Source organism: Cornus florida, unplaced genomic scaffold (assembly GCF_030987335.1).
Source record: "Cornus florida cultivar Cherokee Brave unplaced genomic scaffold, ASM3098733v1 CherokeeBrave_3.0.0_Hap2_Chr11, whole genome shotgun sequence".
Taxonomy (NCBI): domain Eukaryota; kingdom Viridiplantae; phylum Streptophyta; class Magnoliopsida; order Cornales; family Cornaceae; genus Cornus; species Cornus florida.
Genome location: NW_026775581.1, coordinates 98,793,982 through 98,818,528, shown reverse-complemented (window position 1 = coordinate 98,818,528; position 24,547 = coordinate 98,793,982). Strand labels below are relative to the sequence as shown.

The window sequence follows — 24,547 nt, the reverse complement described above, 5'->3', positions numbered from 1 at the left end:
AATTGTTATAATATTTTTTGTTATGAGTGTATATGTGGGTTAGGAACTTAGGACGGCAAAAGAATCGAGACCACCCACAATGATGCACATGAACATTAAAAAATAAAAATTACAGGAAAAAAATAAAAAATAAAAAAATAATAATAAAACGTATTACCTTGGAGGCAGACTTCGTAGGTCCAAAAACTACACGGGCCTATAAATTTAGGCACATAATAAATGCCCAATCACCCTGCAACTTAATTATCCATATTTAGTATTTAGTCCTTGCCAAGGACGCAGTCGTTTGGCTACTTGTTGCGTCTTCGTTTTGTTTTTCAACTACTAGTTTTGGCTTGGTTTCAAGGCGTTTCCGCAAATCTCTTCGGGCTCTTGTTCACATCAGGTTCGACAAATCATCGTCTATATATCTCTCTCTTAAAAATTTCTCTCTCAAAATCTCTATATGACACTCGTGAATTTGGTTTTATACGTTTGATCGGTTTCTTATTGTTGGTATTGCTTTTGGATTTGTATTTTGAATTTTATCTGATGCGATCCATGTGTATATCTTGTATATCTTGCTTTTGGATTTGTATTTTGCTTAGGGTTTCTAACGTAGATATGTATTAGTTTTGGGCATTTGAATTGTTTACCAAACCCTAATTTGGGTTGAATTTCGATTGTCTCTACTAGTTTTAGCTCAATTTGTGTGTACTTATATATATTGTTTATCATGGCAACACTAAAGAATGATTCCAATCACACTGTAATAGCCCGATAATTCATGCGTGTGATGTAGAATTATTACCTAAGTTATATACACGAAATTCATTTTCAGCTGAGAATCTATTTAATCCCAACTATTGAGTTTGTGCTATTTGTTCGTTATATATATATATATTTTCTCCTATTGGTGCCGTTTAACTCTATCTTTGGCACAGAAATTATAGGGAATCATGTTTCTCTCACCTCATTTTTTCTGCATGCTTTAGTCCTTTTGGTATTACCAACATATAATTAAATTGCTGCTCTTGCTCGGGCATTTGTATCCTCTTTGTTGCACGTGACCTATTATTATAGCGAATTTTTCCTTATCTGGTCCATACTAGGTATAACCTCTATTTCTTGCTTATGCTTTTTCCTTTTCCATTTTCCCCCTAATCTATCCTTGTTTTACCGCATATGAAACATGACACTCCTCTAGGAAGTGTGGTGGCAGTGACCAAAATGGACACGCATGGGGGCACAGCCAAACACGTGTCCTACATGGTTAGAAGTGTTCTGAAGTTCAGTTTTTTTTTTTTGTTAATTGGTTGGACATGGCACAAATACAGCTGGTACATGGCAGGACATTTGGGACACTCTTAGGAGAGGACTTGTGTAATTTTGCAATCATGCTTTAAAAATGGGAAGTTCCAATGCAATTTTAAAGCATATTACTGGGTGAATAGAACAGGTAATATAAAATTTTAGAAAACAAAAACAACATTGATCCAACTCTAAGTTCCGAATTAGTGATTACATTCATTCCTATTAGAGTTTCTTACATTTACAAACTAATTGAATATATATATGATCAGTCTGATGTCATTTGTTCATATTCTCTTGATTGAGTTGCTTGTAGTAATTTATCAGGTTCAATCTGAAGCCTGGTCTCTTTTATTCATGCCAGCTTCATTGTTCTATATTGGTTTCCTTAATTAACCAATCAAATCCACTTCTACGCACGTTTGTTATTAACTCTTGCTATTGATGCACAAACAATTTCTTTAGTTTTTTCCCTTCAAACTTCTCAAAGTCCATCTCTAATTTATTTAACTTATGGTTGCAATCTGATTCTATTCAAACTGTGATTGAAGGTTAACAATTCGGTCCCGATTCGAGAAACAGTTGAACTATTAGTATTGGTTGTTCACGGTTCGGGGGTTAAAAAATTGATCCAATCCAAACTGATCCATAAAACTATATATAAGCATGCAGGGTTTTATTTTATGGTTCTTTGTATAGGTTTCTATGACCTTGCACACAGATGTTCATGGTTATATACGAACTCTTTCTACCAATTGGCTAATAGCCCGATGGTATAACCTCCCTTTGTGTGGGGGGGGTTTGAACCCCGGCATGGGCAGTGTGTGTGAGGATTTACCTGATAAACACACACACACACACATATATATAAACTCTTTCTAACCCAAAAATCTGTTTTCCCTAATCCCTAGACCCTTTCCACGTCATGAATCACCTAAAAAATTCATCAAATTGGAACTTCATGCTTCAATCTTTTTCATGTCATCAATATTAGCACCCTAAATTTCCGCAAAACTATACAAGATATCTGAAAAAGCTTATAGCAAACTTTTTTCACTTTCTATCCTTTGCATATCTTTCTATCCTGTTAGCGATTGCAAGCTTTTTGTGTTTCTTTTTCTTTTTTCTGTATTTTTCATCCCTTATTTTTGTCTTTTGAAGGTTTAAGATGTACGCTGCAAGCGCTCAAGAAGGCTTTTGCCAGTACAGTAACACAAAATATTGTTTGACATATTGATATAGTCTTCAAATGCAAATAATTATGTAAATCTTTGTGAATACTTCCAAATGCACCGTCTTATATAACAGATTCAATTCTATATTCAGCAGAGTGTTAACCACTGCTTTTGCATTTGATAATTTAAAAACCAGTTCTGTGTTCTTTCTTTCTTTATTTATCAGTATTTTTTTGTTAGCCTTTGTTAGGATCCTAATTACTTATGGTTGTACCTTTCAATGTTAGCATGCATATGCTAATTTCCCAAATAAATCTAGTGAGTGCAATATGGAAAAACCAAACTGTTGATTACATAGTGTAAAATATTGGATTTCAGTTTGGCTTGGCTCGGTTTATGCTGTTCTGTCAGTTCGGTATTGTTCCAATTTTCATGGAGCCATTAACATCGGGTTTGGTTCTGGTTTATCCTCTTAACGGAACAAATTGTACAATGTGCACCCCTAATATAACTTACTACTCTGCTCTTTAGTCTATTATTTGTAAGAAAGACATGTTAATTATTATTATGCTATTTTATTCAGCATTTTGAATATCTGATAAGATAGATAGCACCATTTCTTACTCATATGAATTTAATTTCTAAAAGGGCCAAACTTTCTCTCTTTTGTGCTATATTAGGGCTGTCTGTGGGAGCTTATTTAGGAAGAAGCAATTTGATTTCAGTGTAAAAGCACAAGTGAAAATAGTTATTTACTTGGTGACACAAATGCCTTCACAAAAGATTGAAAGTGGTCACCAAGATGTAGTTCATGATGTGGTGATGGATTACTATGGCAAGCGTCTTGCCACGGCATCTTCTGACAACACCATTAAGATAATTGGGGTCAACAATTCAGCCTCTCAGCATCTTGCAACTTTGAGTGGTCACCAAGGACCCGTATGGCAAGTAACTTGGGCTCACCCCAAGTTTGGATCCCTCCTTGCTTCCTGTTCTTATGATGGGCGGGTCATAATTTGGAAGGAAGGTAACCCTAATGAGTGGAGCCAAGCCCATGTTTTTGATGAGCACAAATCATCTGTAAATTCCATTGCTTGGGCTCCTCATGAAGTGGGTCTCTGTTTGGCTTGTGGATCCTCGGATGGGAATATCTCAGTTTTCACTGCAAGATCTGATGGTGGCTGGGATACATCACGAATTGACCAAGCTCATCCAGTTGGTGTTACTTCTGTATCATGGGCCCCATCAATGGCTCCCGGTGCTCTTGTTGGTTCTGGCATGCTGGACCCTGTTCAGAAGCTTGCATCTGGTGGTTGTGATAATACTGTTAAAGTGTGGAAGCTTTACAATGGAGTTTGGAAGATGGATTGCTTCCCTGCTCTTCAAATGCATACTGATTGGGTTAGAGATGTGGCTTGGGCACCAAACTTGGGACTTCCTAAATCTACAATTGCCAGTGCTTCACAGGACGGAAAAGTTATTATATGGACCGTGGCAAAGGAAGGGGACCAATGGGACGGTAAGGTTTTGAAGGATTTTGAGACCCCTGTTTGGAGGGTCTCATGGTCGCTCACTGGAAACATACTGGCGGTGGCTGATGGGAATAACAATGTAACATTGTGGAAAGAAGCAGTAGATGGGGAATGGCAACAGGTGACAACAGTGGATTCGTAAAGTTTAAATATATGAACTCTTATGTGAAGCTAGATCTTGTTTTCAGTCTTATCTTTTAACATAAGTCAGGACCTTATTCTCCAAGCACTGAGTTAATACAGTTGAGAACTTTTCTCAAACAATATTCCTTTAACATTAAAACTTATTTCAGATATTTGAACTTTTAGTTTCTTAGCAAGGCTTGAATGTTTATTAATGTTTATTAGTGTTTTACTAGATATTTGTTTTTTTAACAAATGCTCCCATGATTTTGATATTTATGCAGTAATATTGTAGAACTTTTCCCTTGGGCAATGATTTGATAAATTTTTTGTTAAATGGACGGAATGTGTGCGACTGTGTATGGTGGTACTGTTGATGATAGTGATCCAAGAGTAAGTTTATGTCCTGTACTACCTTAAAGCTAAATGGAATTTGGAGAGAGCGCGGTCTGTTTTCTTTATGAATCATGATCCGTAGGATAAGAAGAGGATGAATGAAGTTATATTTTTTATTGGATATGAATAGAATGAATGAAGTCGTCGTGTGATGCTGTTATTGTGTTAATGTTTCTGTGCTGTTAATTGTATTAATGTTTCGTGTACAATGGAAGAATTTGAAATATTTATTGGGCCAATGTTACTTTATGTTCTTATGTCCTAGCATATGAAGGAATGTGTTGATGATGCTTGCAGTTAACATTGTATTCCAGTTGGAGTACAGATTTTGGACAAGTAAAGCATGACTGGCTTTACGGAAAGAGATGATAAGATCTCTTGGCATGTGAAGCATTACAATTCAAGTGCAGGCTTTAACGGTTGAAATTGAAGAAATACTTGTACGAGGCAGTACTTCCTTGAGAAGCTGTTTTTGCCTAATGTCCAATCCTGGTTTCTGGAATTTTGTTACAAAGCAATGCATGAGATGCATGTCTCATGTGATCCTCAAGGCATAGAAGCAGCAGAGCTGATGTGGCATCAGATGTCACCAATCACCATTAATTTTCCACAAATGATATTTGGAGAACCTCCAAATGGCGATGTGTGAGGTCCACACAGCTGTGAGGCCCACACACCCCATTGTGTAATCGAAAATGTGTCACCATTCCATCCTTTTTGACGTTTTGAAGTTCACAGCAGCTTATCAGAAAATGATTCTCCGGTTGTGCACATACTACATGATTAAGTTGAGTAAGTAGGTCTCGAGTCGATTCACAATTGGCGCAAGACACAAGCATGACTATCATTAAACATTTCAAAATTGTATGGATGAAGTACTCTGAGTCCAAGGTACAAACCTTGAAAGGGCAAACAAATGGAGGGAAGTGAAATATTGATTGGAGCCGTCCTCACCTCACTCAAAGCCACATATCAAGGGGAGAGGCACGTGACTTGCTCTACACGTGCAACCACGTTGGTGATGGGGGTGGTGTAGGTAGACATGCAAGGGGTTGACGCACGTGTGAGAAGCATCAAAGAAGGATGGGTCGTGGGTTGAGGGACACAGACCGAAAATAAAAAAAGCCCATTCCAAGTTCTTCCAGCTATACTTGGAATTTGACCACCTCTGCGTTGGCCCTTTGAAAACCAACCTAATACTATGAACGAACCCCTCTCACATGACTGCTGACAGTACCACCCCACCTTTGTCACGTGCTCGGTTGGACCACATCCACCCATTTTAAGAACACAACACATATTATTATTATTATTTAAAAAAAAAAAAAAAACTCCAATAATAGACTAAACAAAAAGGATAAACACCATTTATCAAGAGTCCAAACAAAAACTAATTCATTTTTTATCATTTAATACAAGAATCCTTAATTAATTATGATATTGATAACTGACCACTAATTTATTCTATTTATCAAAGTGAATTAATTAAGACCAAACTTCAAATGAAATGTCATGTGCACAAGTGCGAATTCACATTTATATAATTTTTTTTTATTTTTATAGAATAAATTACAAATGTTTATGTTATAAATAAATGAACTGTAAATCCCCAATGGATGAAATTTGATAGGAATCAAATTTGACATATTTTATTCATCCACCGACCTAAAGTTATTGCATGTTTCACATAAACTTCACCGTTTTACCACATTAAATGCATGTAGAGAAATGTCTCAGGAGAAAATCAAGGCGTTAAGTGGGTAAACTAGATTTTGTGCTAAATGGGAATGAGAAGATTGAAAAAAAAAAAAAAAAAAAAAAAAAAAAAAAAAGGGTAAAAGCAGATAAGGAGGAGGAGGAAACACGTGGTTTAGATCATGACTGTTGGTTAGGTTAAGCCAAGCTGTAATCGTCGTGCTTAAACGTGGTTTATGGAATATGAGAACAGGAATGATAAGAGGGGGTAGAAAGTACAAATAATTCTATTTAAATATTTCAGAAAATCAGAGTAACAAATTTAAATTACAAAAAGCACGAGTCCCTATGGATAAATAATTAGAGAGAGAAAGTTTAAGAGAGAAAAAGAGAGTGTGTGTAGCGGAATCCGGCTGTAAACTTGGACATTAATGGAAGCGTCACGGCGACAAAGCCTCCTTATGATCGATTCTTTAGGGCTGAAAATTTTCTAACCATTACTTATCTCTTGGTTTTCAACTAGTTTACTTACATTAATTGCTCAATTATATACTAATTAATTGTTAGTTTGTAGTTAATTTACTTATCCACCCTCAATAATATGCTTAGTAATTGTTAGTTTAATATACTTATTCTAGTTAAGCCCACTTATGCTGATATATTGTATGTACCATGCAATTTTGTTTATGCCAGCTAGTTCCGATCCATAAAGTCCACTAGACTAATAAATTTTGAAACATAATGTTTAATTTTTATATTTAAATTTACTTTCTTATATTTGATTTTTTAAAAAAATAAATAGATAAAACTATATTTATTTTCTAATATTTTTATATTTTTATAGATGAATTGATATAATAATTTTTTAAAATAACAAATGTTTTAATCAGATAATTGTCTAAGTAAAAATTGAGATTAGTGTACCATTCTTCCAATTTAGTTGTTTAGCAAATAAGTTAGGAAAATGATATGGAACCGAACCAAACATCCAAATCATAGGCCAAATCAACTTATCGTACCGCACATGAGATGTTGTTATCTCTTTGTTTGTCTCTCTTCTGTTACTCTTCATTTTTCTTTCTTCTTTTCTTGCTCTTCCCTCTTTCAATTCTAGTTCTATTACGTTTTAATTTCTCAAAATTGAAGGTAAAAAAATAACCATTAAAATTTCTTCCAAAACAACATACACCAAAAAAATAAATAAAAAAAAATAATGGAAAAAAATTTGCCTGCCTGGATAGGGCTCTTCACACGGGGATAACATCGGATTCTTAGGGATAGGGAGGAGTTTGGATGTGATTGATTTCCTTGTAAAAGGAGAAAACAAAAGATACAGTCGTGTAGGAAATGGAAAAAGAAATAAGTCATTTGAGTTGGGCTGGTATTTGTTCGTAACTGTTGTTTCTTTTTTCGGATTTTGTATCCATATAAATTAAAGAAAAACTTAAAAAGATTCATCCATTTCTCTTTTCTAGTTAAATTTTTTATTTTTAAAATAAACAAATTGGTTTTCTTTTCAAGTATATTTTATTTTGTAAGAAAATAAATGTCTCTTGTAATGGAAATTCTTGTGCATGACTACCAAATTTTGAGAGAGAAAAAAAAGGTGAGAAGAATTTATGAAACAAATAGAGGAGAGAGAAAGGAAAAGTGGGGAGAGAAAGAAAAATAGATGGTAAGGAATTATTTCACGCGTAATGAGCCTGACATGACAAGTTTGGTGTTTTTTTCGAATAGAAAATTTTGATTTCTCTATCACTGTTCAATAAGTTAATATAATTTAGTTAATTAATAAATATAAGCAGAATCTTTAATAAATTACATCCAAATTACTAATAAGCAATTCCGTTCATTTGTAATATAAAGCGTATGAACATTCTTTGAGGAGTATTATTGCTCTCTTTGACATTATAAATGTCTTGAAATTTGATACATATATAAATATATATATTTTTATATGACTTGATTGAAAATTTATTAGACACAACTAGAAGTATTTTTTATTTTTAGTTATATATTATTAAAAAAAATAGATTTTCATTGTAGTTTTAATATATATTATGAATTAATTAAATATATTGGAAAGAGAAATAGCATTTATATAAATTCACGATCACATATATGATAATGTAGAAAAAATCAAAAAAATTATTATCAATTTAAAAGATAAAATAAAATTTATGAAATTATCATGTTTGTATGATACCGTACTCATGTCCTATAGGTTTTTTTTTTTTTTTTTTTTTTTTTTTTCCAGTCCGATTGGTATGTTTATCCGTGCCCCTTAGTTTGCATAAAAATAAAGAGTTATAGGAGATAAAGAAAAAACAGAAGTGCAATAACGTAATTTGAGCAGCTGAAACAGCTTTACAGAAGTAGCAAGTGACTTGCCATTATTTAATATTTTGCTCTCATCAGGTAATAAAGATGCTTCAATTTCCTCAAATTATAAATTGGCCCCTCCTCCTTTTTCACTCATCACCCACACCACTCCACTTTCAGCTCTTCTGTCCGCCTGTCATCTTCAAACGCAATCCAACGCCTCTTTTCTCTCTCCACCTTTTTCTCTCTCTAAAACTCCTACGAAAACCGTTGCTTTTGCGTCTCTCTTCTGTTTGCCCCCTGCCCTCAAACCAACACACACAACAATGGAAGCTCCAGACTTCTTCGTCGGCAGTTTTTTTGGCAACCAATTCTCGTCCGCAAATCACTATTCCGATCACAAACCGACCGCCGAAAACAACCACTTCACCGTCGAGGACCTTCTCGACTTCTCCAAAGAAGACGAAACCATGACCGACGCTTTCTTCGACACTTTCACCGGAAATTCAACTGATTCTTCCACATTAACCGCCATTGATAGCTGCAATTCATCTGTTTCCGGCAACATTAGCTGCCGGAGTTTCACCGACGCTCAATTCTCCAGCGAACTATGCGTCCCGGTAATTCCTGCTTTTAATTTGTTTCAAAAACAATGTCAATTTCAAGAAAAAATGTAGCTAGTTGTTTAACCAATTTTGTTTTGCTCTGTTGTTTCTTTACAGTACGATGATTTGGCTGAGCTCGAATGGCTCTCGAATATCACTGAAGAATCGTTCTCAAGCGACGATTTGCAGAATCTCCAACTCATCTCCGGAGCCAAAGCTTCCACCGACGCCTCAAATTCCGAAACAACCCACAGTTTTGGCACCGAAACAACCGCCGGTGACCGAAACAACCCGCCAGTGCTTCGACCGGACGTCTCAGTCCCCGGAAAAGCCCGAAGCAGGCGCTCACGCGCCGCCCCGTGCGACTGGACGTCCCGGCTCCTTGTTCTCTGTCCTACGACGTCGTCTTCAGATACAAACAACAAAACGCCTAAAACGATGACGTTGAAGAAGAGAGAGGGTTCAGAGACTGTGGGCCGGAAGTGCCTCCACTGCGCCTCCGAGAAGACCCCGCAGTGGCGGACTGGGCCTTTGGGTCCAAAAACACTCTGTAACGCCTGTGGGGTCCGATACAAGTCGGGTCGGTTGGTGCCCGAATACCGACCTGCCGCAAGCCCGACCTTTATGTCGACAAAGCACTCGAACTCTCACCGGAAAGTTCTTGAGCTTCGGAGGCAAAATGACATCCATAGGTCCCAGCCGCAACACTTTCTAAGTCAAAACACGATTTTCGGAGCATCGAACGGTGATGATTACTTGATTCATCATTCCAACGGCCCTGATGTCAGGCAGATGATCTAGCATGTGCGGTAGTAATAGCAGAACGTTAGCTTTTGGTATCTCTTTTTTTTACTGTTATTTTTCTAATTCACATGTTTTAGATATTTGAATTTTCAGAAGAAAAAAAAAAAATCTAGAAATAGGAAGGCAAAAAGGTGGGGATGGACGAAGTGGTCATTTCACTGTAGACTTTGTAATTTTGTTTTTTTATTGGGGTCCTATCTTTGATAAGTTGAGAATTAAATTTTTATTTTTTTATTATTTCTGAAAATGTTGAGTTGCTTTGCTTGGTGATGGAGCAAAGACGTGAGAGAAGTAATGCGAAAACCATGGGCCACAGAGGAGTTATGTGCCCATATTATGTCAAAAGGTTGACATGTGCACATGGATAGCTCATGGGTTCAACCAAAACCATTGTCTCTGCTATATCAATTTTCGGAGATATTTTCTTTTATGGAACTTAAAATATTATTATTTTCAATTTTTTTTTTTTTGGTCCCTATCCTCACCTTCATATATGTATAATACCTTTCTCTTTTTAAATATTTCAAAATAAATATTTCATTTAAAAAGTTAAAGTACTATTTATTTTATAATATTATCAATTTAATTTCTAAATTTATAAAAAATAAACAATCACATCTGTGAACTCACTAACATAAATTTAATAATTCATTTTATTACAATAAAATCATGAGACTGGTATAATTGAATGTTAAAAAAATGATAAAAGCTCCTAATAGTATTACTGTATTGCAATTGATGGGTTCATTATTGATTTAAACATTTGAAAATATTTTAAAAGAAAAGAAAAAAAAATTCCCTTCATTGTTACATACCATTTTAAAGTATACAAGGGAAAGGAATAAGGCCAAAGCCCAGGACAGAAGAGGCCCCGACCCGTAAAATGGCCTTGTAGAATACAAGTGAGAGATGAGTTGTATAGGGCATTCACTATTCACAGCCCGAGTCTCTTTTAGGACATTCCCATTGCAAAGTACCTATCATTTAATATTTCAATAAATCAGCATTCATTATTTTATAATAATAAAAAGAAAAAAATAATCCGATTTTCTTTTGTTGTGTAATCACGGCATGTGACCGTTGGAAAAAAGTACTCTATTTTATTTTATTTTATTTAAAGTTGTCTTGAAAAATATAATACCGACTAAAAGAAGATTTATTCTAGTTCTTGCTTACCTAACGAGTTCCATAGTCTATTTAGTCTATTTTGTGAGTAGTTTGTTTACGAAGGACCATTGGACCCTAAATATCTAACCATCAAGAGAAGCAAGGAACATCACTTTGGCCAATGGTTATAAACTAACATCTTAATCAAGATTAAGGCATCATATTAGTCATTGACAGTGATTAATCTCCATACATATATGTTAAAAATCATAGAAACAATCATTTTAACAAGAAGTTTAACACTTCTTTTTCTTAACAAAGATCATTAATGCTAATGGAAGTCACAAGTCATGAATTTGTAATGAAACTAAAGAAAATTATGAGTTTGTTTGACTTGTAACTCTGAAAACAATTCTAAAAAATTTAGAGAATAGAAAACATTTTTCAGAGAATAATAAATGATAGTTATTTGAAAATAGGTCTTGTTTTTGTACCAATTTTCTGATAACAAAAAATTATTTTTAGAGTTACAAATCTATATAACTACGATTTTTCTTCATTAAAAACTCGAACTCTTTTGAAAAAAAAATAATAATAATAATAATAATAAATTTGAGAGTGAATTTGAATGATTTAAGTATGACCTGTTTGGCTGTTGAGAAAACAATGAACATCGTGTTTCCTACGTAGTAGTAGCAGCGTGGAAGTGTGGGTAGAATGAATGTGGTAAGAGATCGAGAAAGAGAAAAATGAGTTGGGTCAGGAATTAATTAAGGAGATGGAATTGAAAGATTAAAATAAAATGAGGCAACATCGGGGGAGATATAACTGTCCACCTGATCCTAGACATTTCCTCTGCCATGGGCTCCACTTACATTTTTAAATAATAAATGAATATTAATTAATATTCAACACACCACACATTTGTATATACAGTAATATTAGTACTCCATCAGCTTAATAGTTCTGAATCGAGTTTAGCAATATAATCATTATTGTCAAATATACAAGACATATACAATATTATATGCAAATCGAACTTTAAAAAAAAAAAAAAAACAAAAAACAAAAATAGAGACAGTTCTTCTTCTTCTTTCTTTCCTTTTTTCATTTTTTTTTTTCAGTACGTGAATAAAGTTTGACACACTTCCCTTCTATAATCCATTAGGATAAATAATTATTAATATATTTTCAACTTCTTCTTTTTATTTTCTAAAGTAAAAATGAAATTTGATATATTATGTATATGAGAAAGTGTTCCACATACACATTTTTTAGATTGAAGTGATTATATCAAAAAGAGTAATAAAAAAGCCTATATAAAGTCATGTAATAAACTCAGGTTATCAACTCTATATATGTCACTAATCCTGTCAAAAAAAAAAAAAAAAAACTAGATAATTTTTTTAAAAAGATCTTTGTAACACAGTTCAGCAGATCAAATTGACAATTATTGGGAGCTAAAGATTGTTGACCGATCAATTGGATGCCTCTGCATATAAATAGGCTGCATGGCCTAGCCCCCATGTATATCAGTGTATATCGGCCTACACATATATACAATTTTCTAAAACACCAAGAAGACACAATATATATATATATATATATATATATATATATATTTGTATACATATATAATCAGTGTATGTATAAAGGTACTTGGACGTACAACGTATGTACACTAGAAATGTCAGTGTATCATTATATATATGTATATATATATACACACGTACACTTGGGGGTGGAGTGATGAGTGATGTGTGTGTGTGTGTGTGTTTATATATATATGTGAAGTGATGAGGGTTAGACATGCATGTGGTGGATGAAGAATGGCACATGCACTACGTGACGTTCATGACTATATATATATATTTATATATATTTTTGTTGGATAATATATCCGACCTCCGGCATGTCTTGGTGTCCATGTCTAGGGATCTTTCCATGTTACCATTTGGTAAGAAAATGCAATTGTTCTTGTCTCCTCCCCCACCCTTTACTGACAAATGACTCTGGGGGCATATGTCTTTTAAAAATTAGGTAATCTGACTCCTTAATCTAACATATATATATATATATATATATATATATATATATGAAACAATACAGTAATTAATTAACTAAATTCAATCTTTGAATTTGAAAAGAACCTAAGAACAATCATTTTGTAAAAATAATCATATTGTAATTAAATTTAGTCCATTCCTACTAGCTCTTGCCTCAGAACAGCTAGTGTTTTTTTTTCCTTTTTCTATTGGACTTTTAATTTGAATTGGAGGTTTTGTGTGTGTGTGTGTGTGAATCTGGACAAGCCCATTTGGAGGTGGGTGGGTCACCATCAGTAGGTGATGGTTGAAGCCAAGCAATTGCTTGGCCAAATAGAGAAGTTGGGCGGTAGTACTCTTCTTTCATGTAGTGATATGGCTCCAACCATTGTGAAATATGTAACTAATTAGACCTATTATGATATGGATCCGTATATATTAATTATTGGACTTCAATCAGCCCATCGATGTTATTTAATTCATACTTATATAACCCACCCATCAATCAATTAAGGCAGAAGTTATGCAGAAGAAAAAATATATATATTTTCTTAATTATATAAAAGTGATACATAGTTTGACATTTTATGGCAAAGGTTGTCTTCAACATTGTCTTTATCATTTGACCCAATAGGGTTCCACTAGATAGGAACCCCATGCCACCCCCAACTTAAGCTGAGAAGCACCCTCCATCCACTTAACCAAACACCTCCTAATACACCTATTCTAATTCCTTTTTTTTTGTGAAATAACTGAGAACCTGAGTTGAATGGAACATTTAAAAATAAATAAATAAATAAAAACCCACCATTTTAATATTGTATCTATATACATTAAAATCCTAATTCATTGATCTCTTTGTTCGAGAAATAAGAATAAGAGAATCGAACCATTTCTTTTCTTTATTTTCAATTTTGAAAACTGTACATATATAGTTAGGTACTAATGTATGAAAAAAAACTAAAACTTCTAATAGCAACAAGAATTTCTGATTTTAGAAGTTTCTTAAGATCATCATTGTCCTAAGTCTAAATTAAAAGGTTCTTAATTAGCATTTCAAAAATTTATTTTAATTTCTATAAAAATAATGTTAGAGAGTACCATATATAAACAAATCACAAGACTCACAACTATGCCTATGCATACTCCTAAATTTGCATATAACCACGTGGCGTATTAATTCATATCAAAGCCCCGGTGGCATATTGTAATAAGGGTCATTTGTCCCACGTCAAATTCAGATGGAAAAATGATTAGTTATAAATGGGTGAATATACAGTACTACCCAACAACTTGAGATTTTAAGTAAATGGACAAATATTCATCGGTTACAGTTGATATCAGAGACAAACACAGTCCTTGATTCGGGCTTAGTCCTTGATTCGGGCTTATGTCAAGCGTTCGGCGCGAGTAGGCAGGATGTTCTTGGACCACTCCATAGTTCACATTAGTTAAACAAATGTGCCCTCCCAAAAGCTTTATACTGAAAGAAATTTTCTATATTTTGGTGTGACAAAAAATGTAAGCTTGATCAGGGCATATATATGGACCTCTTAGCATCCTGAATGCCCATCTGATCTTTTGGTCCAGGGCTGAGTGCAACCAGTGTAGCCTTAATTGCCTTAGCCTAAGAGGAGGCCCAAGAGAATTATTGGGTACCACGCCATAATGCTGATGTGGTATATCTGTCCAATCACATAAAGATAGGTCTGGGATCCTCTGCTCTATAAAAAAAAATTAAAAAAAAAAAATTCAAATATTCATTGATGGATGAAATGTTTCAGTTTACGAACACAAGTGAAAAATGTCACGCTGGATTATAATACGTTAATGTCTCATTTGATTGTAACATGTCAATGTCTCATTTGTTAGATAAATTGTCGGACCTCTCCTTTGTATGAGAGGATCCGTATTCCTAAACTTAACAATTTTTATCCGAAAGGATGACATGGAACTCCCAAAATATTTAATAATTTCTCCAATCTTGCAACCTTTGCTAGTACAAAGTTGTAGTATAGTATTTTTTTGTCGTGGTTATAAAAAAACAGTGGACCATAAGAGTCCTGATATTGTAAGCACAATTTGATAGTCGACTTCAATGGCCCACCTCTGCTAACCAATTGAATAAGGAAGGTATAATCCCCGTGAAGTAGTGTAAATGATAAAAAGGGTGAGAGAAAGATGTGAAGAGGAAGTTTGTAAACATGAAAAGTCACGGGATGTGAATGAAATGAGAGTCTCTCTTTGTTTCCTAACCTCTTATTTCACTACAATTTAAGTCAAAAGCTAGCCCGTGAAATTTAACCCAAAATATCCATCTCAATGGCTATATATAGGCAGGCATACACAGGAAGAAATGAAAGTGACATTGTTTGTGGTAATGGGCTGCAACCCAATCTGTTTGCATGAGAGTTTTCGACTTGCGTTTCATCCATGGCCAGTTTTTGCTGCTCCATTGAAATGGAGCCCAGGACATTGAATGAAGGGCAAATCACCCTTGCCAGAGTAAAATCTTCTCGCTCTTCTTATAGCATCAAAACTAGGGGTGCACACAGTTCGGTTTGGTTCAGTTTTGTGATGAATGAGAACTAAACCAATTATCGAACCTTTAAGTGGATTACGGATTCAAAAGTTATATATATTATCTACTTTTTAGTGATTTTTGTAGTTTTTTTTTTCATTGATCAGGAAGTAGCGGAAGACATTGTGCAAAAGAAGGAGCACAATGAAGCATCGGGTATCTTCATTGAGGTTTGCTTCTACTACACAGAGTCACACACACACACACGCAGTGGATTACATATCTATGCATTTCATATCTATGCTTGATAATTTAGTGCAAATTAAGAGGTGCTAATTAAATGGTTTCCCTACAGGGACTTAGACCAGTTGTTACCGTCAAGGAGATGACAGAAATGGCTCAAAATCAAAAGGGAGATTCAATGCTTGACATTATTGGTTGCAAGGAGAAGGCTGCTGCAGCTGGCATCTCAGAAACATCTTGCCAATGCTTACGTGCTTCTGATATCGTCGAATCCCCGGATCAAGCTGAAGTACTTAAGGAGCCACTTTCGGCTCCTTTTTGAAACTTCCCACTGAAGTTGAGATTGGTGGTAAATTGATCCATCTTGTAAAACCAGAGGTTTTGAAGTGATTGGTTTATATTTATTGAATGTTATGTATTAGTTGATCTGTATTAATTAATTAAGCTGGTTAAAGAGTTGATCAAGGATCACAATTATGGAAGACCCTCTCTCTGTTGGCATATATATTGTAATTATTATACACTGCTGTCTTCTAGGCTTTGGACTTGCATGTGTCTAATAAAATGTGCACTTCTTTCCTTGCTGCTTCTTTTTTCTTTTTATGCATCCTGGGATTTTATCAATTCAATGTAACAGGATTTTATATATAATTCATTCATTCTGCAATTAATACAATTATATATCGTAGTTGCAATATTTGATGAGCAATTATGAAAGAGCGAAGAAGAAGAGGAACAAAGTTGAGATCAAGACATTCACTCTCTAAAGAATGTAAATAAGAAAAATCCAATTTACACAAAGGCCTAATTTGACCTGTTCAACATCCTTTTAACTGAATTGAACATGGGATAAGAACCTCTGCATTTCTCATTCACTAAAAAAAAAGAATCTTGCAAATTTCCATTCTCTTAATAGCAAGGCCTATGATATTTGGCCAAATCTAAAAGAATGTGAGTGAAATTAACCCTACATTTTATGTTGTATGCATAGTTATTAAGAGAATGGGCCTTTACAAGTTTGTTTAAAAAAAAAAAAAAAAAAAAAAAAAAAAACTGAGGAGATCCATAGTATCATTTCACAATTCAAAATTAATTTTTGCCTTCTCCGTAATAGAAATATTGGGTCAGTGGGTCACATAAGGGAGTGGACACTGGACAACCACAAAATCACCAGTCATTTATTGTGTGTATAAGCTATACATATACATATATATATATACATATATATATATACACATGGGTTGTGGAGAAGAGAGGTGAGTGATCAGTGGGTCTCTTGAGGTGTCTGAGACCTTGGAAGGAAAAGTGGGTCTGCAGAAGGTTAGGAGATGAAAGAAGATAAGAGTGGAGAAATAAATAAATGAGGGTAATTTTGTTTTGGGTAAAGTACACTAACACTCCCTGAGGTTTGTCAAAAGGACAGCCAGATTAAACTTGCTCTGTTTTGGGACAATGACACCCCCTCATAATATTTACAAGCCAAACAGAGCCTTAAAACATATGAAAAGTCAACATTACCCTTCACTATTTTATTAATTTTAATTATAAAATATTAAAATAATTAAATTCCCAAATTACCCTCAACACCCCATCAATCCTACAACCGGATTCTGCAGCAACCACACCAAAACTCCACAACCACCAACACCCACCCCCAAACCACCGTGCCTTCAAGCTCTCCAATGGAAGGGAAGGATCAACCTTTTGGTCTATCACCATGGCAATGTGAACAACTTCAAAAACACCGTGGCAACGTCAACAACTTCACCTCATCCTCTCTTCCTGAAAAACCCTAACCTTCACCTTCTCAAAAGCCCCAACACAATCACCACCACCCACTTCAATGGCTTCCCCCTCAACCTATCTTCGTGCCTCAACAAACCCATATCGATCACCTATTCAACAACCCAAGTCCAAGATCGCCCAACCTCCACCTCCCAATCCCAAGATCGGGTCTTCAATTTCGCCGCCAGTCCAGCCACTCTACCTGAAAACGTGCCCAAGATGGCCAAATCTGAGCTCTAAAATTGGCGTGGAACCAGAATGAGCGTGATGGAAATGAGCCACAGAGGGAAAGAGTTCCTCTCAATCATCCAGAAAGTAGAGTCAGATCTGCGTACCCTTCTCAGCATACCCTCCGATTACGCAAGGCGGCGCAACCACCCAGTTCTCTGCGATCCCTCTCAATCTGTTGAAACCTCATTCTCTTCTTCTGGGTCGCGGGAACTGTTCGTGCTTGGGTTCGTCGATCTGAACTAGGCTTCACCGGATTTGGGGCTCGCTGGACAGAATCGGGTCTTGTAGTTTGAAGCTTCGTCAGACTGATGGCTCCAATTTTGTGCGCTGCCGTGGGATATATCAAGACCTGACAGAGAGAATCAACCAAGCGAGAGCACTCACCGTCGCCCTCGTCGAACAACTATTGCCACTGCTGCCATTAAGCCCAACTCATGACTTGCGTACTCCGGCGTTAGGTAAGCTCACCGATGGAATCGAAGGATAAAGGCCCGCATCCATTCACCATCGCCACCTGTCTATACATACATATATGTGTGTGTATATATATATATGTATTTGTATATACATATATATGTGTGTATGTGTCTGTGTATATATGTATGTGTGTGCGTTGGTGTTGGGGCGGCGGAAGAGAGAACAGAGGAGAGAGAGAGAAATTAGAACGGGTATCTGAGGATAGAATTGTCATTTCATGGTCAATATAAAAGTCAAAGGACAGAAATGTCAACTCATTACCATTGGGGTGTCTTTGGTTATTATATCAAATTTGAGGGGGTGTCTTTGTCCCAAAATAGGCTAAGTTTCATCTGGCTGTCCTTATCCCAAACTTCAGGGGGTGTCAGTGTACTTTACCCTTTTGTTTTTTTAAGTTTGTTGATGTTTTGGATTAAAATGAATTAAAAAAATTAGAGTTAAAATTATCTTTTCGAATGCTTTTAGTGTTATTAGTGACTGAAAAGTATAATTGAATGTATGTGATAAAAATTTTTTAAAGGTATTTTAGGGTGTGGTATTTGACCAAACTTAAAAGGGTATCAGCGAAGTTAAACCTAAAATGCAAGTGAAGCTGACGAGCCGCTCTCGTGAGCTCAAGACCTTTCCAATCCAGCTTGTGACGAAACAAACCTAATATATTCCCCCAAGGCCGAAAGCCCTCCAAAATTCAAAACAAAAACCCTTCAAAATTCAAAACCTTAATCGATCTCTGCAGCTCAATCATCAAATACAGGCCTCTCTCTCTCTTTCTCTCTTTCTCTCAATTATTTCACTGCTTGATTTGTAGACACAATAAAGAAAAATGAGCCCCATTGTCCAAAGAACTCCCATATCTGGAAGAAACTCAGTTTTCTTTCATGATTTGGCGACACCTGTTTCTGCTCGTAGAGGCGGACCAAAATCCACTACCCCAGGTCAGGCTGAGGCTGTTTCAGCTGTATGGAGTGAGAATTTCCCTAATTCCCATCTTCCACCACCACCAATTTTCACCCTCCAAGACCGCTCTGATTTCTCCCCAGAATCTGGAATTCCAGACTACCGGGAAATCAATTCGGACCCAAGAACCCCGGTCCAGAGCTCGGGCCGCGTGTTTTCAACTCCAAAAAGCAAGTATGGAGCGAGAACTTCATATGCTGTAATGGGTAGGCGGAAGCAGAATCAACAGGGTTCGGTGGCGAGTTTGAGTTGGTGGTCACCTATGAAGAATGGTGGTAGCAGTGAGCAAGATGATAAGATGCAGTGTTCCCCGGTCGAGGGAGTGGTTCAGTCTGGAGCTTTACTTACACTTCCACCCCCGGAGGAAGTTGCGAGGCCAGAGATGCACAGGAATACCTTACCTGTTGGTGATCTTGATGAGGAAGAATGGGTTACTGTTTATGGGTATTGTTTAATTTTCTCTATTTCTAGTTACTATTGTAAATTGCCTTTGGTCTGTTAGTATCGCATGCAAATTGTTAATGTGACAACCTTTGGGAAATTTACCCTCATTATGGAAATTTTGAGTGCAAGACACATACTTGTTTTATCAATGCATGATTTGCCTATTTCTCACACCAATAACATGGTATTTTTTAAATTTGTCTCTCAAAAGTGAGCCTGGTATGCCAAACTTTCTGCAGTCTTGTTATAACAGTGTCAGTTTTCATGTTGTGTATGATGCCAGAAACAATTTTCTATTCCTTGTTATATGCAAAAGAAATTGCCAGTATCTGATAGACACTACTCCTTAAAATTGAATTAAGATAGAGAATGTGGAACTCTATAAATATTGCTATAAAACAGTTGTGCAATCAGAAATATTAGAGAGTCTATGTTGTGCTACTTGCTTGGCGATTGATTAGGTTTGCATTCACTGCAAAGAGAGTTCTTGAAGTTTGTTCTTGGCAGAGGAAAAACAATTTACAAAAAAGTATGAGGGCCATCAGAAACAAATTGTGAGGCTCACAATCACAGATCAATGGGAAACAAAAGGAATGACCTTGATACGAGCAACTTACAGGGGAGGAAAAAGAATAACTTACTATTCGTAGTTTGCAATCTGATGCTTATATTTGAATTTATTTATTAATTTTGTTTTATTGCCTTTTCCCCTCAAATAAATGTACAAAAAAAGAGATACTTTTTCTGTAAGTTTAGGAGAATAAGGATTGAATGAGTTGAAAAAATTCAAAGACGAAAAGACTGAATATAATATACCCCTCTGATGGAAGGATATAGACAGAATGACATGGATATTATTGGAATGCAGTTGTATATAAGCATCCCTTAAATCTCATTTATATGTGTATTTAACAGTTAAATTGTTCTTCTTGGTTTAAGGCACATGCCTTGCTAGTGTTTTCACACTTTTTGAGGCACAAATGTAAGAAAATTAGAGCTTTTATGATCCTCTGTACTTATCTCTGTGCTTGCACTATTTATGCCGTGTCTATTGCAATGTTTATTTTATAATAGCAGCTATCACTAGTTTCAGTCATTTATATATGTTCTAGACATATAACGCGGTGATCCAATCTTCATTTGCAGATTTTCTCCAGGAGATACCAATTTAGTTTTGCAGGAGTTTGAAAAATGTGGTGTGATTTTGAAACATGTTCCAGGTCTAAGAGATGCTAATTGGATGCACATCCTGTTTCAGGTTATTTTGCTCTCCCATAATGTCAAGTTGGAACTGCTCATGTTAGGTTTCTTTTGTTCAACATTCATATCTCTTTATCCTTGTCCATTATATATTCTCTCTCTCGGTCTATGGTATTTCCCCCTTTTTGTCAACTAAAAGTCATGGAAGTCATCTTCATTGCTTAAAAGAAATCTTTATTAATTGGAAATAAAAACTATTAAGGTGGCATAAAGATGTGAAGAATTATTGTGTTAACATAACTAACAGAAGAGTCTTCTTGGGAACGAAAAAATCCAGCAAGCTTTCATCTTCATTATTTGGAAATATACGGAAAAAAAAAAAAAATCAAAAATCAATTTGATAGATGTGAAAAATAGTCATGTTGATTTAGTTAGAAAAGGTATTGTGGGGAACCAAATGAACAGCAAGTTGAACAGGGCACCCTTCTTATCTTTGAAAATGGTATTAAGGTCGTAGTTTTGAGTTGACAAGGAGTTTAACCTCTTTAGAGAAATGTCTCCTAGTGGTATTCTTCATATCATTACTCCATGGGTTTCTGATATTTCCATATTTTGCGAATAAAATTTTTACAAGTTGCCCCTATAAATATATGCGGATTTGGAATAAAAAAATCAAGGTGGTAAATTCAGACAGGTATTGTCTGGGAGCCTTATTGTTTTCACAGTGCTTCAGGTCTGGTAAATGGAGCCGTTAAATGCTTTTTTGAGTTTCCCTATGGGAACCCTGGTTGGGGTGAGTGTGGATGCTATGAGATGGAATAGGGCCTCTAATGATCTATTGGGGGTTAGATCTTATCTTATTATAGAGTGCTATGTGGAGGAATCAGTCTTTGCTTTCAGTTGAAGGATATATCAAATGTAAAAGTGCCTTCCAAGTTGCCTTTTGTTTACCAATGGATAATATAGGATGGAGAGGGAACCTGCTTTCGATTGGTACTGCATGTGCAAGAAGGCAGAGGAAAACACCAATTCATCACCTACTTTGTTGTGAGATTTCTCAGGACTTGTGGCGCATGATTGGGTTGCTTGGGTTATGTCATGGATGTTGGAAGAGTTTTTTTGCTTGTTTGGAATAGGTCTTCCCAGAAACAAAAAAACTCCAGCAAGCATATCTTAATAGTTTTTATACAATTAGCACTTCTGATTTGTCAGGGTGTTCAACTTACTTGGAAATATATATTGTTTTTAGCGTAAAATGTACGAGTTATGCTCTTTGATTTTCTAAACCGGCTCGGTTCACTCTTTGTTGGTTGGTTGCAAAGAGTCTGTAGATTTTGACGACATCTTGTGTTTTATGTGTTCAAACAGTGCTAGAAATAGAAATTGTTAACCCAGTCCTTGTCCATTATTATGTTTATTGGGTTGGGGCTTTGGACCCATTTAGTTGCAAGAATTGACATTAGGTTGGTGTTTCTCAGTCAGGTTATATAATTTTAGTAGTATGATTTTTTTTTGTTTCTGAGTCAGATTATATAATTTTATTATTATAAAAAATGTATAATTTTCTTATATTATGTATTTTATCAGGTTTTATGTTCCTTTGGTCTTTTATTAATAATAACTTGTATAATTAACATGTTTAAACATGTTGGCTATGGATTGAATTTGTTATTAATGGATTGACATATTGAGGGTTTTCATTATAACCACAATGTAGAAATCTTACATTGCCCATACCCACATACTTTGCTTGTTCCTTCCGGAGTTGTCAAGAACTTGCTTTTGAATTTGCCACAGTTGATCTGCCCTTTCCCTAACAATTGTGGCTGTTGCTTATGAGTAAACTTCTTTGCTGGTGCAGAATCGATATGATGCTCACAAAGCTCTCAACAAGAACGGAATGCAAATAAATGGAGTTGTCATCATTGGAGTGAAGGCAGTGGATCCAATTCAACACCAAGCTCTGAATGGAAGGCTTAATAATCAAGGATTCGTGACTTTGCCCCCTGCACCATGTAGTAAAATCCTCGAGTCAAAGCCATTGAGGTACCCCTGTTATCTTCAAAATGGCAGTAATGGTACCCGGGAGTCAGCTGGGACCATTGCCACCCCCGCGAAATCCATGGCGTCCAAGATCATTGATTTAATGTTTGGTGTCTAGTTGAGCTTTCATTTCCATCATTTTTACTTATTAGAGCTCTCTTCATTTTCATTCTATGGTGGAATCTCTTCGGAGGATGGCAAATGTTTAACTTTCCCCTCTGGCAAAAGTAATTCAAACAAAAGTGAAGCTCTCAACAAAATTTTCTACATATTCATTTTTTCCTTTCATTAATTTTTGCCAGTAACTTGGACTATTTAATTAGATACTTCAACTTTCTTGTTCCATTAGTTTGAAAATTGTTGCTATCTTGAATTTGTGGTTATGGAGGTTGTAAAATAAGACTACAGGACTTTACTCTTTGTAGATTCAGAGGTGTCATTTTCTTCTTGTGGTTGTGGTAGATGCACTTGTTTACTAAGCCTGCTTAGCATGTCTTAACTGTAGTGTGAAAAACCCTAAAAGAAATGGATCTGTTCATTTCAATTCCCGGATCATTTGTTTTTCTCTTAGAATTAATTTGGGTAAATTGCCAATAGCCCCTTACTATTTGACTTGTACCAGTAATCTTGTTGTACTAAAATTTCATGCAAAATAATCTCCTTGATCTACCTAAAATATATAGAATTAGCTCACGAATTGTTTGGATTGAGGAAATTGAAGAGGATAAGAAGGGATAGCTTCTGGTGTGTTTGCTTGAAAGAGGGGAAGAAAGGGAGAGAATTAGGTGACAGCATTTGGAACCAAAGGGTAGGAGAGCTATTCTCTATATTCTTCTTATTTTTTAAAACAAGTGAATTCTTGCTTTAAAAGGTTTTAACCATCTTAATTGTTATATTTTAAACATTTAGCTTCTGACTCAAAAATTTAAGTCGTTCAAAAATACTGTATACCTGTTTATATATACTTAATTCATTTTTTTTATCCTGTATACCTGTTTATATATACTTAATTCATTTTTTTTATCCGGATACGGAACACCATTTCTTCTCTCACCTTTTTCATTCTTAATTTTCCATTTCCCTTAGCATGTATTTTCTTTGCAAAACTGAAAACAAAGTGTTTTGTTCCCAATGAAACACTTGAAATGATATAAACCAACTAAATCATGAATAATTATGACAGTACGTGGGCTTCCTTCCAAACTGGAATTGAATCATCAATTAAGTTGATGAATATTACTACTAATTTGTAAGGCTTACGACCTCCTTCACCAACCATGTGGGACATTGGTGTTTTTAATGTACTGTGTAGTCTTTATCGTCATCTGATCATCTGATGTGGTTGATACCATCACGTACAACCAACCGTCTTACTCATTGAAACCACTGCTTCTGAATGAGTACCAATCCTGCACCTTATCCTTCCTCTATGCATCACAATAATTGTACTCTACGTATTGTGACTGTGACCTATATATATATATATATATATATATATATATCAAAATCCATTACGCCAGCACAATTAAAGTAGATCCATAAAAATGGAGTA

The 24,547-nt window shown here is 35.4% G+C and overlaps 4 protein-coding genes across 5 annotated transcripts; all 4 read left to right on the top strand.

Moving 5' to 3' along the window:
• Nucleotides 1-232: 232 nt before the first annotated feature.
• Nucleotides 233-4,317, top strand: LOC132283438 (protein transport protein SEC13 homolog B). 2 transcript variants are annotated; one of them, XM_059785382.1, is made up of 3 exons: nt 261-385; nt 2,452-2,553; nt 3,146-4,317. In XM_059785382.1, the coding sequence occupies exons 2-3, from the start codon at nt 2,540-2,542 to the stop codon at nt 4,137-4,139; spliced, it is 1,008 nt and encodes a 335-aa protein (XP_059641365.1). In that variant the 5' UTR covers nt 261-385; nt 2,452-2,539; the 3' UTR covers nt 4,140-4,317. The 2 variants fall into 2 exon arrangements, with proteins under 2 accessions (XP_059641366.1, XP_059641365.1); XM_059785383.1 differs by lacking the exon at nt 2,452-2,553 and having other exon boundaries at nt 233-385.
• Nucleotides 4,318-8,643: 4,326 nt separating this feature from the next.
• Nucleotides 8,644-10,189, top strand: LOC132285660 (GATA transcription factor 9-like). The gene is made up of 2 exons (XM_059787853.1): nt 8,644-9,153; nt 9,256-10,189. The coding sequence occupies exons 1-2, from the start codon at nt 8,860-8,862 to the stop codon at nt 9,937-9,939; spliced, it is 978 nt and encodes a 325-aa protein (XP_059643836.1). The 5' UTR covers nt 8,644-8,859; the 3' UTR covers nt 9,940-10,189.
• A 5,251-nt stretch (nt 10,190-15,440) lies between these two features.
• LOC132285916 (uncharacterized) lies at nt 15,441-16,437 on the top strand. The gene is made up of 3 exons (XM_059788153.1): nt 15,441-15,599; nt 15,783-15,845; nt 15,971-16,437. Exons 1-3 carry the CDS (start codon nt 15,528-15,530, stop codon nt 16,178-16,180), a joined length of 345 nt encoding a protein of 114 aa, XP_059644136.1. The 5' UTR covers nt 15,441-15,527; the 3' UTR covers nt 16,181-16,437.
• A 2,311-nt stretch (nt 16,438-18,748) lies between these two features.
• Nucleotides 18,749-23,443, top strand: LOC132285512 (nuclear pore complex protein NUP35-like). Its single transcript, XM_059787703.1, has 3 exons — nt 18,749-19,752; nt 20,899-21,010; nt 22,814-23,443. The coding sequence occupies exons 1-3, from the start codon at nt 19,175-19,177 to the stop codon at nt 23,111-23,113; spliced, it is 990 nt and encodes a 329-aa protein (XP_059643686.1). The 5' UTR covers nt 18,749-19,174; the 3' UTR covers nt 23,114-23,443.
• The last annotated feature ends 1,104 nt before the right edge of the window (nt 23,444-24,547 follow it).